The 17521-nt window shown below is 38.9% G+C and overlaps 1 protein-coding gene across 1 annotated transcript in view; it reads right to left on the bottom strand.

The window, feature by feature from the left end:
* ANO3 (anoctamin 3) overlaps window positions 1-17521 on the bottom strand; it is a 201991-nt gene that overhangs the window by 15698 nt on the left and 168772 nt on the right. The window contains exons 18-21 of the mRNA XM_059709159.1: window positions 11770-11806; window positions 7422-7533; window positions 6307-6364; window positions 2121-2218 (exon numbers count right to left, since the gene is read on the bottom strand). Of these exons, the coding sequence (XP_059565142.1) occupies window positions 2121-2218; window positions 6307-6364; window positions 7422-7533; window positions 11770-11806 (305 nt within the window). The remainder of the gene's footprint in view (window positions 1-2120; window positions 2219-6306; window positions 6365-7421; window positions 7534-11769; window positions 11807-17521) is intronic.

The raw sequence follows: 17521 nt of genomic DNA, 5'->3' as shown, positions 1-17521 counted from the left end.
AACATGAGTAAAAGCATGTTCCACATAAAAAAAAAAATGAGACCTAGAGAGAGTTTCAAGACATGCAGTTTCCATTCCCTATCCTTCAATCATTACATGGTGAGTTTTAGCAAGTCACTTCACTTCTCTGAGTTTATAAAGTGAAGGGTTTGGGCATTAGTGATTACGTTCTGTTACTATAGTGAGTGATAATTTACAGGCAATTGGTGTGTGTGTCTGAATTCATTTCTCAGATTTGTAAAGGGGGTGTCAGCCAAACACCCCTTCCCTTTCCCCCCAGCCAGCCATGCCCCTGATCAGCCTCCCCCACCACGATAGGCCCGCAGCTCCTCCCCCTAGCCAGCCCACCCCTAATCGCATCCCCTCACCCCAATAGGGGGCGGGGCTGGCCAGCCAACCTCCTGCAGTCCCTCTTCCCAGCTGGCCATGCCCCCAATGGACGCCCACCACGCTAATGGGCCCACAGCCCCATCCCTGATTGCCACCCCACCTCAATAGGGGGCAGGGCTGGCTGGCCAACCTCTTGCAGCCCTTCCCTGTGGCTGGTCATGCTCCTGATGGGCCCCCACCACCCTAATTGTCCTGCAGCCCTCCCCCTGGCCATCCCTGCCCCTTGATGGCCACTCCACCTCAATAGGGGGTGGAGCTGGCTGGCCAACCTCCTGCGGCCCCTCCCGCAGCCAGCCACACCCCTGATGGGCCCCCTCCACCCCAATAGGGGGCGGGGCTGCTGGCCAATCTCCTGAAGCCCCTCCCCCCACCTGGTCCCACCCCTGATCAGCTCCCCCACACTGATCAGGGGCAGGGCCAGCTGGCCAACCACCCATGGCTCCTCCCCCAGGCCACTGGCCCCTGATCAGCACCCCTCACCCATCCCATTCGGGGGCGGGGCCGGGCAGCCTACCGCCCATAACTCCTTCCCCTAGCCCACACTGCCCTGATTGGGGCCCTGATCAGCCCCGATCCAGACAGGCCGGCCAGCCAACCTCCTGCCATCTCCTCCTCCTGACAGGCCCAGCCCCAATCCGCCCTGATTGGGGCCAGGCCAGCCAGACCCCACCAGTGCATGAATTCCTGCACTGGGCCTCTAGTTTTACAAATAAAAATAATAACATTTTAGTAAGGTCAAGTAAATTATGTCTTTAGCAAGGGACAAAGAAGGAATTGGAACAAGGTCTCGGTAATTTCATACATCATGCTCTAGGACTGCCTGGAATTTAATATAATACTTTATGCTTGATTTCAGGGATAATATCATCTCTCCAGTCCCAAGGCCTCTGCTGAGAAATGTCCTGATGCCATTTGTGGGCCATCAGGGAGAAAGAATCATGGTATAATTTGATGATTAATCTTAAACTATTTTTATGTCATCTATCAGCTAATCAGTTCTTCCCTCATCGTGAGGAAATTCCTCAGAATAGTCTTATTTCTAATCTTGATTTCCCCAAAGCTTACATACAAAATTGTTTAATATACACTGTTTCACTGTATTCTGTAGGATAATCTATTTAGTAGATGTAAGAGTGGGGATTCAGGATCCTTTCATGTCAGCAATTCAGACTGTTAAAACTAACCTAAAAGGACCAAAAAAATGGTATCGATCTAATGTTATCACAATCAATCTTGTTTTAATATGTGTGTGTGTGTAACAAAGTATATAAACTTCATCAATCCATGAATTCATCTTCGTTTTACTCATTTTTTGAGGGAGGGATGTGTGGAAATAGATTCTCTATTACACAATAACCGTCTTGGTCTTTTGATAACCAAAATAAATCAGAAAGTTATTTTTATCCTCAAGAACCTGTACTATCAATAATGTTTTAAGAATAACAGTGTCTTAATGTGTTGATCAGAGTACCAGTTACTCTATATCTATTCGTATTTCTTTAGTCCTTACAAATGTTCTTGAGGTAGCTATAGCTGTTGATCCCCTTAGAAACCTAGAAACTAAGGCTCAGAAAATTTTACTAACATACACACAGTCACACATTTAGTTAGAAGCACAGTGAGAACTGAACCCTCATCTGACTGCCAAGCCCAAATTCTTAAGAACTATTCACACTACCTCTATCTTCTTTGTAACTATATAAAGGCAATTTTAAAAATAAAGTGCTCACGGATATCCCAATTCCATGAAATTGTTCCATATTTGCTTCAAAAACATGATAACACCCATCTGGAGGCAGAGGTCTATCAAACAGCCACTAGGATGACACTGAAACAGAACAAAAACAGAAATGATCTTGCTTTTCTCAGTTGTAAAGCAAATTCTTAGGTCAGGTCACACTAACCATCTCAAGATGAGGACACTTGATAAGGGAGTTTTTTAGGATTTATATTGGAATTTTATTTTATTTTTTTTGGACCTCTTATTTATTTTTTCAATTTCTTTATTGATTAAGGTATTACATATGTGTCCTTATCCCCCCATTACCCCCCACCCCCACTCTATATTGGAATTTTAATCAAAATTATAACAGCAATAACATCAAATATAACTCTTAATGAGCACATACTATCTGCCAAGCTCTGTGTTAGGCATGATCACCTTCAATAAATGTCCTGGAATACTACCTATCTATTAACAGTCAGGAGATGGACCAATATTTCATTCTATGGAAAATGCTTATAACATATTCTTCTTAAATAAATTTTTTATGTTAGAGAACTTTAAATTTCTAGAAAATTTGTAAAGGTGATACAGAGAGTTCCCTCCATTGCCCCTAATACTATCAAGGTATATTTGTCAAAGCTAAGACACCAACATTAGTACATTGCAATTAACTAAACTCTAGACTTGATTTAGACTTAAATTTTCCATTTATATCCTATTGACCCAGGATACACAATGAATTTATTTGTCCTGTCTACCCAGTCTCCTCTGATCTAGACAGTTTATGAGTTTTTTATTCCTTGATACTTTAAAGGACTGCTGGACTAGTATCCTGCGGGAAAATCCCCCAATCTGGGTTTTTCTAATGTTTTCATATGCTGAGACTGTGGTTATGTGTTTTAGGGATGAAGGTAGATCACAGAAGTAAAGTGCCATTTTCATCAACTCCCATTAGCAGCTACATAATTTCCACATGATGTCACTAGTGATATTTTATTAACCTTAATCACTTGGTTGATGTAATAGTGTATTTCAGGTGTTTCTACTGTAAAGTTAGTCATTTTTTCTTTTCCATAATCTTTTCTTTAGAAGTAAGTCACTAAGTCTAGCCCATTCTCAAGATGAGGGAATATCTAAATATATTAGAACTCCTTTTTAAGTGATAAAAGCATGCCTCCAAATAGTTTGTCAGTATGATCCAGATTTTTCCTTGTGTTACTCTGCATTTTTAGATGTCCAACAAAAAGTTAGCATTAGACAAAATTGGGCACATTCAGGGTAGTACTGCCTTAGCAAAATAGAAACAATTCATGGAAATAGACTCATGGATACTGACTGGGTGAAAAAAAAAAAAAAGAAAAAAAGAATGGATTAAGCAAAATTAAAAAACACACAAAAAACCCATAGACACAGAAAACAGTATGGTGATTATCAGAAAGAAAGGAGGGCAAGGTTAGGTAGAAAAGGGTAAAAGGGGAATAAATGGTGATGGAAGGAGATTTGACTTTGGGTGGTGAACACACAATTCAATATACAGGTTATATAGAATTGCACACTTGAAACCTATATAAATGTCACCCCAATAAATTCAATAAAAAATAAAAGAAAATTTTACCTCTTAAAAAAACATTAGCATTAGAAACCCACACAAACAAAAATGTGATTACAATGAACAGTGCAATCAATGTGTTATGCTTGAAAACTATGCACTATAGAAGACATCTGCGTAGAAAGACATGAGTCTGTTTCTTTGGAAATGGGTTCATGTCCTGCTCATAAAGATGATAGACTCTCCAGCTTTGATCCAGTTTCTATTTCTATCAAATAGGTACCAGTGGGACTTCAAAGAGAACAAATAATTAGGACAGGAAGAGCCTGATTTTCGAGTTTCAGCACAGTAATTTAAAACTCCCTACTCTGAGCAATTGATAGGGTTTGCCAGTGGTAATTTTTATTGTGTGAAAAAGTCTCAATTTTCCCATCCAAGCATGCCCTTTCTTTCTAGGATGAATTTAGGACCCCCCTGAACTCTGCCACATGTATACGATAGGTGGGTAGGTAGAATGTCTGAGGCAGAATAATTACTAAACTACAGAAGCAGATCACAGATCACAGCTGCAAGCTGAAACTTCATTTTTGCGGTCTCAAAGAGGCAAATTAACTTGTCCAAGGTCATGCAGTGGTGACTGGTAGTGTGGGAATGAAAGCCTTAGTCTCATTGTACCCTAGTCCACTGCTTTTTTACATAAAGCTAACGGTGAATTCTGTTTACCAAATGTGTTTGTTGCCTTGAGGGGCTGGTTCAGAAAAGCCTACACTTAGAATGAGTAAGTGAGCATGCAGGAGACCCAGGCTTCCATTCCCATTACACCACTCAAAATTCCATAACCATGGACAAACCAAAGAAAGCTGGGAGCCTTCATCGATTGATAAGAATGTTTCTATCATGAGAGGCAAATTATATAGCTTCTCTAAGCTTCTGTTTTCTCATCTGTAAAATGAGTGTAATAGAATTTTTGTGAGAAATAAATGGATTAATGTACATAGAACACTTGGAAATGATTGCTGGAATATGCTGGCATATAGTAAGTCCTAAATAAAAATTAGCCATTATTGCCCTAGCTGGTTTGGCTCAGTGGATAGAGCGTCGGCCTGAGGACTGAAGGGTCCCAGGTTCGATTCCGGTCAAGGGCATGTACCTTGGTTGCGGGCACATCCCCAGTAGGGGGTGTGCAGGAGGCAGCTGATCGATGTTTCTCTCTCATCGATGTTTCTAACTCTCCATCCCTCTCCCTTCCTCTCTGTAAAAAAATCAATTAAAAAAATATAAAAAAGTTAGCCACCATTAACATTTTATGTAGACTTACATAAAATCTCATGTGAGATATTATAATGGCTATTCAGAAATATCCTGGATTGTAGTATAGGACTTTTTCTCTGTCTTTATAATGACCCCATTATTTGTGCCAGGGGCTTTACATGCATGATCCAATGTAATCCACTTATCACCAATACTACTAAAATAGCCATTAATGTTACAATTTTAAAAAGACTAAACCCGAGACAGAAATAGTTAAGAACATGCATCTGGGTGGGCAAGAATTAGTATGTAGACTGTCAGGCTTGAAAGACAAAATATTTATTACATATCGTGGTTATGCTCTTTTCTTCGAGACTATTAACATCAAAGGAAAGGAACTTCATTTGTATACCCCATATTATCCAGCAGAGGCCTTGATTATCGTATGTGTCAATAAATGCTTGTATAGTTGAATTCAGAGGGTCAGTTCTTATCTGCCATTATATATACTTTTTATATCAATACTTCTAGGATTTTTAAGGTTTATCACAAACCCAAATTTTTCATTGCACAGATTTTTTTTCCAAAATAAATAATTCTTTGTTGAAAAATATGGCCTCTATCTATGTCATATTATATACTGGAAAATGTCTTGGATAGCTATAAAACATTTTTCCTGACTCTAGTATTTTAATTATTTCCTTGGGACTTTCAAAGAATAATAATGGCTTCTAATAATTTTATAAGAATATCTAATTAAACAAAATTATTGGTGGCACCAAACATACAGATCTACCTGCCTATAGCCACTCCGTTCCCCACACTACCCTTGCTAACTTCAGTTGGATACTCCTGGAAAAAAGTAAGCATTAGTTCCCAAATTGGATAGTTGGATAGCCTTTTAGCAGATTTAGTCATTCTTCTGAGCTATGAAAGAAAATTGCAGGTTAGATTTAGGGGTTTCCCCAAAACCTCGGATTTTTGAATGGCCTTAGTCTGCTATTGGCCAATAGAACAGTACCTGGGTAGCTATGGAGAAAGAACATTGATAAATATCAACTATAATTTATAGAGTATCTACCACAGGGGTTGTGCTAATTCTGTTACATAAATTATTTCTTATCTATAAACAGCTTTGCAACCTAAGTATTACTATTACCAATTTACAGATAAGGAGAGAGATATTCAGCGAGGTTAAATGAAGGGCAAAGAATTAACAAGTAACAAGGTTAGCATGTGAGCCCAGTTTTCTATAATATAAAGCATATGTTCTTAGAATGTTTTAGGCTTCCTCAATGTAATCCCTTCTACCTTCTCTCTCCTGTCCCTCCCACAGTCATTGGCCCACATCCATGCATATCCCCACACCCACCCTTACAAGGTTACTTACTTCCTCCAGCCTCCACCGGTTAAAAAGTTTATTGTAATTTCCTGGGTGGCCTACAAATCTGTAAAAAGCCATTTTAATTCATTAGCATTTATGTGGGTTGACTGAAGAACATCTAATACATCACAAGTGCATCTGTGGGTAGACATAAAGGTTCATTGGTGCAACTTGTTCCTAAGTGGTTGACTTAGGCCAAGCTTACACATCAAAGTATTTGACAATATAAAGAATATTATAAACTGTTGAACAAAAATAGATAGAGGCAAAAAAGCACCAAACAGATTGTCAAACTACAGGGGGAAGGTAGGGGAGGGTTGGGAGGGTAAGAGATCAACCGAAGGACATGTATGCATGCATATAAGCACAACCAATAGATGCAAGACACTGGAGTGCGGGGTGGTGAGGGCAAGTACCAGGGGGTAGGGGAGACCGGGGGGAGGTCAATGGGGGGAAAAAGGAGACATATGTACTACTATTTGTAATACCTTAAACAATAAATTTAAAAGAAAAGAAAAGTGATGTGTGAATTCAATACCAATGAGTTGAGAAAGTATAGAGAAACCAACTGAATGTATTTTTCCACTTTCATCTGCTGTAGAGTTTTAATGTCTGGTTGACTGAGTTAAAGAATATTAACATAAGAGCTAAATAATCTAATTTAAAATGTTTCTAGCTTCAGTATGCTTCCATGGCACTGGCTGGAGTGTTAATCATATGGCAAACTAGAACCAATAATTTAATATGATTTGTTTCCATATTTTGCAGCAAAAATAGAAAAAAAATATTAACATGATTGGTAGAAGAAGTTTACACACTAAGGAGCTGTAACCCAGGGTTATTCAAAATTTATTTTATTTAAAAAAAAAATTACTGATGACAGGATAGTCATAAGTCAACCCATGTAGGTATATAGGTTTTATTCTTTTATGCCAGCTTTAATTGGTTGTGGCTGCCGGAAGTACTATTCTATAATCTTTTGACTCAAACATGTGAAGACTAGTTAGCCCAGTTTTCCATGGCTGGGGATCAGAAAGTGCCGCCTTTGTTAACAAATTGGAAATGGAACTGTTGAGAGTCTTTTTCACTCTACAAAGATGATGTATATAAAGCTGACTTACCTCCCCAAAAAGAAAGCGATATAGAAGATAGAACTGTTTAAATTAACAAACTGGAAGAGGAACATCTTCAGGGCAAAACTGTTTTCCCATTCAGATTCTGTTCGAGGATATTCTAAAAGGAACATAGAGTTTGTTTACACAGATGAGGTAAATGACAAGAAATGCAGACACAGAATCAGAAGCCCATGTTTAAGTTCTGGTTCAGTCATTTGCTAGTTCTGTGAGGCACTCAGTAAAATGCCTGTCAAATGTGAATGACAATATTTGCTGTAGAGAGCTGGTGAAAAGTACCAATGAGATCATCTGCAGACTTTTCCCACAGTTCCAAAAATATGATGCTTGATATTAATATCTACAGGTTTTTCAGGATTCTCTCTGCTACTGTCATTTAGAAATAACTATAAATATTAAATCAGTCTTCCACCCTGTCTTGCTAAATTGTCCATAGAGTTCTTTAAAGGATGAATATTTCCTGTGCAGACTTAGTGAATGCTTAAAGAGAGAAAAGAGGGCTACACCCCTCAGAAGAGCTGAGTTCTTATCTCAGCTTTACACCCAACTGCTGGTCATCTCAGGCAGGACTCTTCATATTTTCTGCAATAAGTTTTATCATCTATGAAATAAGAAATTTACATTAAATTTCAAGAACCCTGTCAACTCTCACATGGTATGGCTCTAAGATTCTTAAAACAAAACAAAAGATAATGAGAGAGATTGAAGATGGCAGCTGAACAGCCTTTGCTCCTACCCAAGTATCCAAATAAATGACAGAAAACACACACACACACGTATATGTGTGTGTATGTATGTGTGTGTGTATATATATATATATATATATATATATATATATATATGTGTGTGTGTGTGTATTTATATATATATATATATATATATATATATATATATGTGTGTGTGTGTGTGTATTTATATATATATATATATTTGTGCACTTGGGGGGGGGGGTTCCTCAGCCCGGCCTGTGCCCTCTCACAGTCTGGGACCCCTCGGGAGATAACGCCCTGCTGGCTTAGGCATGCTCCCGGGTGGCAGAGGGCAGGCCCAATCCCTAGGTGCAGCCCCTGGTCGGGCTCAGAGCAGGGCCGATTGGGGAGTTGGGGCACCGCCCCGACATGCACAGAGCAGGGCGGATTGGGAGGTTGCGATGCCACCCTCAGTCACGCTCAGGGTAGGGCCGATTGGGGGGTTGGGGCACCATCCCCTGTCACACTCAAGGCAGGGTCGATGGGAGGTTGTGGCGCCACCCCCTGTCACGCACAGAGCAGGGCCAATGAGAGGGTTGGGGCGCTGCCCCCATCACACACAGAGCAGGGCCCATCAGGGGGTTGGGGCACCGCCCTCTATCACCCACAGAGCAGGGCCGATCAGGGGGTTGGGGCGCTTCCACTCTCACACTCAGGGCAGGGCCGATGGGGAGGTTATGGCTCTACCCCATCACACACAGAGCAGGGCCCATAGAGGGGGGGGTTGGGGAGCTCCCCCCTATCAGGCACAGAGCAGGGCTGCTCAGGGGGTTGTGGCCCCACCCCCTGTCACACACAGAGCCTCAGGGTGATCAGGGGGTTTGGGCGCTGCTCCCTGTCACGCTGATCCCGGTGCCGGGAGGCATATTACCCTTTTATTATATAGGGTAGAGGCCTGGTGCAAGGGTGGGGCCGGCTGGTTTGCCCTGAATGGTGTCCTGGATCAGGGTGGGGGTCCCCACTGGGGTGCCTGGCCAGCCTGGGTGAGGGGCTGAGGGCTGTTTTCAGGCTGGGAGTGACTGAAGTTCCCAACCGCTCCTTTTTTCCTTTTTTTTTTTTTTTATTCTGGGCCAGCTTTAGCTTGAGGCTTGGCTCCAGCTCTTAGGCCTCCGCTCCTGAAAGTAGGTTTCTGGCCTTTGCTTGCAATGTTGCGAATCTGCTGGCTGAAGTCCAGCGGTATTTGTTACAATGTTTCTTAAACTGCCCGCTCAGAGGCCTGCAGCCACAGGCGGGGAACGTTGGTTTCCTCCATCAATGAGGCAAGCAAGCCTCATGTTAGTTTCAAGCTGCCTGGCTGCCGGCCGCCATCTTGGCTGACAGTTAATTTGCATATCTTGCTGATTAGCCAATGGGAAGGGTAGCGGTCGTACGGCAATTACCATGTTTCTCTTTTATTAGTGTAGATATATATATATATATATATATATATATATATATATATATATATACTGTAATATAATTGAAGAATTCAAGAAAGGTAGAAAATTAGATGGGATCTAATTTAAGAAAAATAAAATATGCCAAAATGTAGGCAAGAGTCAATCACAGAATAAAAAGGGAATAGGTCCCAGGGAACTTCAAGCCCAAAGGGAGTAGGTTGCATAAATAGAAGGGTCTGTGCGGCATCCACAGAGTGACTGGTTGGTGGGCACTGTGACAGCACTCAGGAAAGCTGACATTTCCTCACAGGAGTATATATTATGGTATTCCTGGTTCTTAGAACAAATAACTGTTCTGTTTCATACTATTAATTAAGGTACCCCAAACCACTTCCTTAGATTTGCTGCCATCCTGGGTATAAGTTCTTTAAAAGAAAATGAATATAGGTAATCAGAGCTGGAAGAATGCTTTGAGACAATCCTTTTTAATTGCTTCATTACCCAGCTGAAGATACTTTAGCTCAGATAATGAAATGTTATTCCCATTTATTGAGCACTTGTCATGTATCAGGCAGCCAATCTACAATGATGAAATAGGATCTGTTCTCATTCTTATTTTCCCAATGAGGAAATTGAGATTCATAAAGAGGAGGCGAAACAGAGGGAAGAGAAGGAAGGGGAGTGGGAGGAGAAAGAATGGGGAGAGGAGAAAACTTGCTCATAGTCACATAATGTCCTAGTAATATAATCATTTAACTCTAGAGCATGAACTAGGGCCCAGTTGTCCTCTCTATACAATTTTCTTCTATTATCACTTGTCCTTGTAACTACATTACAGAAGTAATATATTATAATGGAGTTATATAGTTTCTCCAGCAAGTGGAGTGTATCACATCTACATTTATATTCTACTTATTTATCTTGTTTCATAATCCATAAAATAAGTATCCTATTGTCATAGATATATGGTTACAATAAAACAAAATGATGAACAAGAAGTGTTTAGTACAATGCCTGTGATCTGGTGAGTTCTCAAACAATAAAAGATAGCTACTCAAATAGCTCTGTAATAAAAATTCTGTCCCCCAAACTGGAGATCAAACATCAAGCTAAAATACAGAAATCAAAATAACTTTTTGACATACAAGTTTTCAAGAAATTTTCTTTCCAGGGAGCAAGAAATAAAGCCAAGACAGATGGCGATATAATATCCTGAAAATAGTATCTAACTGAAAAATAAAGGTAAAGGAATTCCCAGAGCACTGGTGAAAGCAAGAGTAGATCTGGCTGACCACAAGCCTAGAGGGTAACCCATTGAGACTGGAACAGACAGTGGGTTCAGGAAGGATAACTCTAAGAAGAAAATAAAATGAGTAGAATTCTTGATATTTTTTAGTATATTTTGAGAGAATTTAGAGTTGAGGCAGAAAGTTTGGGATAACTTAAGAAAATATGTAGAAAATTAAGCAAAATTTGCCTTTTTTTTTTTTTTTTAACCAAACCTCACTTACATAGGAAAACAGAAATATCGACACAATGATGCGGACATCAATAACTAACCTGGCTAAAAATGCTGATATGTACTTCCTTTGGAAGGAGGAGAAATAACAGTTGTGTATACAGGTGATGGATAGGGAAGTATGTGAAGACAGGACACTGCAGGGAACACTGTGACCTAAGTTGTTTTTGTAATTGGAAGGCAATAGCTGTCTAAAGCAGAAAAATCCAAGAATGTCAGTAGAGGCGTGTTATTTAGAAATAGGGTAGGGCATACAAAAGAAACTGATAAAATTGGTAAAATGTAATCTATTGGGGACATAAAAAATAAGAATGGGTATTGTGGCAAAGGACAGGTTTTCACTATAAATTTTTAATATTATTTTGCCTTTAAATTGTATACATGAACAATATATAAATAAATGTATAAACAGTGTACATGCTGTAAAATATTTTGAAAAAATAATATTGGGATGGAAAAACAAAGAACTGAAAAGGTAGAAGAGAAGGACATTTCAATGTAGGAAGAACCAAATTTGCTGATTTTCTATACTTAATATGGTCCAACATCTTATGGTGCTTCTTTTACTTTTATTGACAATTATATAACTAAAGTTGATATTAAAAATACTAAAGTACATAAACCAACTATAAGCTGATAAGCCCTAATAAACTATTCTTCTAGTAAGGAGTGAAGAAAAATAGACTTACCTAAATTAGTGAGAAGATAAGCAATTTTTTCATAAGCCTGTAATAAGAGAACAATAGTTACTATTATTGTTTTCTTTAGAAAAGACTGTATTTACATAATCAAAGAAGCATCTAAAGTGTATTCTACAAAGTATCTACATTTTTATTAACTAAAAGCATGTTTTTAGGCTAGTGCTTTACATATACACACACAATGCATGTGATATAAAAGTGTTGTAAATATATGATTTCTGAAATAACAAAGTCTTTTTTTGCTAGCTGTTGTTATTTCCATTTTATAAATAAAGGAAATGAGACTGGGATTTGATTATCAAATTATAGGTACTTTCTTTTTTACTACACTGTGTGGGGGGGGGGGCTAAGTGGAAGCTTGACTTCTTTTATATTGATAAAACATTTTCCAAATCATGACAAAGACAGTGTGCAAATTTGCATTTCTAAATAACAAAATTGGTTTGGTAGTTATTTGAAACAAGATTCATAACTCAAATCTGTTTAATCTATAAGCTAGCCAGGCACATGCACACCATATTTTTATAACGTTTTTCATCTTCTGCCACCTTCTCCCTGTCCTGACATGCTCTTCCACAATTCATGCAGACTCAAGGAAAGAAAACATCCTATATAATAAAAGCTTAATATGCTAAATGTCCGGTCGTCCGGTCGGCTATTCAATCAATCAAAGCGTAATATGCTAATGATATGCTAAGGCTGCTCAACTGCTCACTATGATGTGCACTGACCACCAGGGGGCAGATGCTCCAAACGGTAGGTTAGCTTGCTGCTTGGGTCCAGCCTATCTGGACTGAGCAGGACGGGCCAGACATGCCCTGGAGCCTTCCCACAGTCCCTCCCTGGCTGGCCAACCTCCCGCGTCCCTCCCTGGCCCCAACTGTGCACCAGTGGAGTCCCTTGGCCTGGCCTGCACCCTTTCACAATCCAGGTGTGAGGGACCCCAGGCCTCTAGTGTTTTATAATAGTCCAAGTAAATATAGTTGGGAATGTATATTTTCTACAGACAGTAGGGTATTATGTGTTTGTGGCTATATGTGTTTCCATATAAATATTACTATGTAACCCTGTAATTCTACAAATTATTCTTTAAATTTCAATAACCCTGCTTGTTGCCATGCAAAATTAAAAGGTAGGTATCTGGACACTTTAAAAGTTGTTCACTTCCCCTGCCTATTCTTTCAATAGAACTATTGTGGATTATTCATCGTAGTCATGATTCAAACCTACTTTGTCCTATGATCTAAAGTGTTATGTTGAGATTGAAAGTTTATATTGAGTACAATAGTCTCACTCTATCTCTTGTGTAGGTGCTTTGTTTTATTATTCTGAAGTATACACACAAGTAAATTTTAGGACAAGATTAGCTTGAATTCATGAGCACCTGATTGCAAAATATTATTTCCCCCACCCTATTTATCAAGTCAAATGATTATAGAAGAATTTCCAAAAATATAAGACTTGTCAATCAATAAATACTACCTAAGTGGTATTGTGCCTCTAGCACTGATTTGAGTGCCCTCCCTGGGTTTGGAAGAAAATTTTATTTAAATATCTGCCATTTAGAGTATTTGCCTGGTACCAAGCAGCGCTTTATGTATTCTATAATTTGCTAGTCCTTATAACAATTTCATCAAATAGGTCTAATGATCTCATTTTACAGAAGAGGAAACCAAGTTTTCAAATATCAGGCTCATTACCTGAGATGACACTACTAAGTAAGTAACAAAGTCAGGATTTGCACAATGGCTGTCTTGTTCCATCTGCGCTATGTCTTGTCACATAAACTATTTCAGATTTTTGTTTTAATTCTTAGCACATAGAACCTGTCTGCAGGCCTGGGAAGGTGATGTCTGAAGCTGATGCCCCAAGGGAGCACACAAATGTTTGGAAGAATGTTATGCATCACAAAAGATGCTCATCCACTTCTGGAAATATTACTCTTCTGAAGCTTTCTGGGGCACTTTGGAACCTGCATCATCCAAGGCCCAGATGCTAGCTGGCTGGCACCAGCATGAGGATGATTCACAAAATCTGGCCATGCAGAGTGACTGGTCAACTCTGAAACCACCACAAAGTCACAAAGTGCAAGGAAGAGCTATAATGTGAACACATCCAACTGTATGGTGCATGGCAGCAATCATTTTGACAGGAGATAGATAGAGATGATAGATAGAGATAGAGGTAGAGATGAGAGAGAGATAGAGATAGAGATAGAGATAGAGATAGAGATAGAGATAGAGAGATAGAGAGAGAGATAGAGATAGAGATAGAGAGAGAGATAGAGATAGAGAGATAGAGATAGAGATAGAGAGAGATAGAGATAGAGATAGAGATGATAGAGATAGAGATGATAGATAGATAGATAAAGATAGATATAGAGATAGATAGAGATAGAGATAGAGAGCGCGCAAGAGAGATATGAAATGAATATGGATTTAGGGAAAGAGAAAATAAGGAGGGTCAGTATTAACTGTCTGGCCACCACATTTACTAGTATATATAGAGAGAATACTCTTTCATGGGACTTCAATGCCAGTGGCCAGAGAAAAATGACACACACATATGCAATTGGTCAGGAGACAAATGTTACAATAGAAAGATAATGGCTTTGTGGATAGAGAGTGGTGGTGGGCACGGAGTATTATCGTAGAGATTGGTCAGGGAAGCCTCTCCAAGAGGGTGGCATTTGAACAGAGAGCTGCATGAAATGAGGGAGCCAAGCAAAGATCTGTACTAAGTTCCTTGGAGACCCAGGAACAGTAGGTGCAAATAGCCTGAGACAGGAATGCACTTGGTGTGTTTAATGAAGGGCATGGAAGTGAGAGGAGAGGAGTGGAGGCAGTAAAGAAGCAAAGTAGGAGGAGATGAGTCAGAGGGTCCTCAGAGGGAAACAGTATTTCAGGGCCTGGGAGGCCATGGTAAGGATTTTCATTTTGAGCTTCCCACTAATGCTTTGTTTTGAGGTGTTATGCACAAATCAGTTGGGAAAAATAAGAATGGCAAAGGCAGGGAAAAGACAAGGTTGTTGTGAAGGGGCATATTAAGGAGTTCTACACTTGTTTTCTTTTCTTTCTTTCTTTCTCTCTTTCTTCACTGTTCAATGCATGTTTACTATTTATTTATTTTTTAATCTTTATTATTGAGAGTATTACATATGTCCCCCTTTTTCCCCATTGGTTCCTTCTAGCCTACCCCCACCCCTCACCCCAGGCCTTCACCACACTATTGTCTGTGTCCATGGTTTATGCATATATATGCATACAAGTTCTTTGGTTTATCTCTTCCCACCTACCCACTACACTTGTTTTAGTATTCTTTTTTCTGAGTTAGAATCTCACCATCTAACCTTCACTGCAAAAATAAGCTCCAAATAAGCTTTCGCAGAATCAAAAGGAGATTGCTTTTCCTGAGTAATGCACCTTTTTGAATTTCTAGAAACTGTGGACATAGACATGAACAAACTAAGCAAATACACTTTTTAAAGAGCCAGCCATTTCATTAAAGGAGTCAGTTGGCATTACCTCCTTTCTAGGTTAAGATGTGTGGCCCAACTCTTTGATCCACCCTATTCCCTAATAACCTGCATTGTAATTGGTCACCAGTGGTAACTAGGTGTTAAGGAAAATTAGGTACATTTTGAGATCTTCAGTGATCAGGCCCATGAAAGAAACAGGAATGTATGCTCTGGATTCTAGGGATGGAAAGAGATCAATAATGTGGGAGAGTCCAGAACTAGCACAGACTACTTACATTAGCCAAATGTATTTAGGGCTTTTTGTTGTTGCTGTTACAGTGCACTCATTACATGTTACATGTTACATGCACTTAAAATGAGTTTATTCTTTTATTGACCATGTTGAAAAGGCTTGGTTGGCTTAATCCCAGATATTTCAAACTATAAGAGTACTTCTACTGTGACTACACATTAACCATGAGACCAGACAGCTATGACCTATTCTTAAATTAATTAGGGTATAATTGACAAGCAACAAGAATATACACTGGAATAATTGCACATTTTAATTTTTCATTAAAATCTTCTTGGAAATATTTCCTGATATGATGGTAATATTTATGTAACAGTAATCTTGCTACCTTTAAATAACACAGCATTTTCATGGGTGGCAAAATAAAGAAGAAAAAAGATGGGGTTAATAAAGAGCAACTCATGGTTTCAAATCCTGGCTTTGTGGTATTTTAGCTATATGCCTAGTAAAGAGATGTTAAAAATAATAAGTTAGATTTTTGATTATTGTTAAATCATTTCCAATTATCTTTGGAAATGTGGTGTCTGACCTTGGCTATGTATTTAAATTACTTAGATCCCTTGAATCATTGATTTCCTAATGCTATTTTAGGGACTGAATAAATCAGAAGCACTTATACTTTTTAAAATATAGATTGCTTAGCTCCACAAAGGAGATCCTGAATGGAACTTTGGATCTGTCATTTTTGCAAGTGACTCAGCTGATTTCAAGCATAGTAAGAGCAGAAAACATTAAGTTACTCTCATGATCTTTAAGATGAACTTGCAATCAAATTTTGATTATTTTAACTCTTATTTTTATCCCAAATATTTACTTAGGGATACCATCATGTGTCTGTTCTTAAATCTTAAGATAATGTACATTATTTGGTTACTAGTTTGAATAAAAATAACAAGTGCTGTAAACTTGGAAGACACTGAAAACATAATTTCAATAACAGATAATTTTGAACACATGAAATATTCAAGATGCTAGGATATTTGGAGAATATAATAATTAAAATATAGTTTAAATATTAATTGCCTAGGCAGTAGGCAGGGATCTGGAGATACAAAAGTGAGGAAGCTACTAAGAAGTTTACACCCTGACAGAGGCAGAGAGGCATGCCTTTACAGAAGAGTATTCACAAGAGGGATTGTTTCCTTCCACCAGGAGAATCTGATAAGGAGGGAGAATAGGCATGTCCATCCACCTTGTGAGGAGAATGTACACAAAGAGAGATTATTCAGTTCTCCATATGGGACTGAAAGAAAACTTTATTGAGGAAGTGATCCTTAACTAGAATTTTCAAAGATGAAGAGATATTCTTCAAGAAGTCAAAAGAAAAAACACACACAAAACAGCAGATAGAGTAAACACTGTGAACTAAGAGACAGGGTTGTAAAATAGCAGAATGCCAGGGAGCAAGCAGAGTGGTTTGGTAACTCTAGTGCAGCCCATGAAAGGGAGGGAGAGACACTCCTTTGGACCAGAAGCTAAAGGAAGGATGGCTTTAAATAATGGAGGGACTCATGTGCCATGAAAATGAATTTAGAATTTATATCAGAGGCAATGGCAATCTGTGGAGCAGTTTTAAGTACAAAATAAAATGATCAAATACAGTTTAGAAAGATCCTTCCAACAGTAATGTGCTGGGAGAAAGAACGAGTTGAAAATAGAGACAGGAAGACTAATCAGTTACAAGGTTGCTGCACCAGTCCAAGCTAGAAATGTCCCAAGTAGTAGTGAGGATGGTGAGGAGGGAATAGATAAGAGAGATGCTACAGAAGCAAAATTTACAACAGTCACTGATATGATGAAGGAGACAAAAGAAATGCATGAAGAATGACACAAGGTTTCTGCCTGTGTACATTAAACATTGAAAGTTCCTTATTTAACAAATATTGTTTGGTTGATTTAAACTATTTTTGCCAAGCCTACATGCCATAATTTCATGAATTATAGCTGAAAGGCACATTAGATTAATAAAA

The sequence above is a fragment of the Myotis daubentonii genome, chromosome 9 (genome assembly GCF_963259705.1).
Source record: "Myotis daubentonii chromosome 9, mMyoDau2.1, whole genome shotgun sequence".
NCBI lineage: Eukaryota > Metazoa > Chordata > Mammalia > Chiroptera > Vespertilionidae > Myotis > Myotis daubentonii.
The sequence above is the reverse complement of the archived record's forward strand: the minus strand, read 5'-3'. Positions and strand labels throughout refer to the sequence as shown.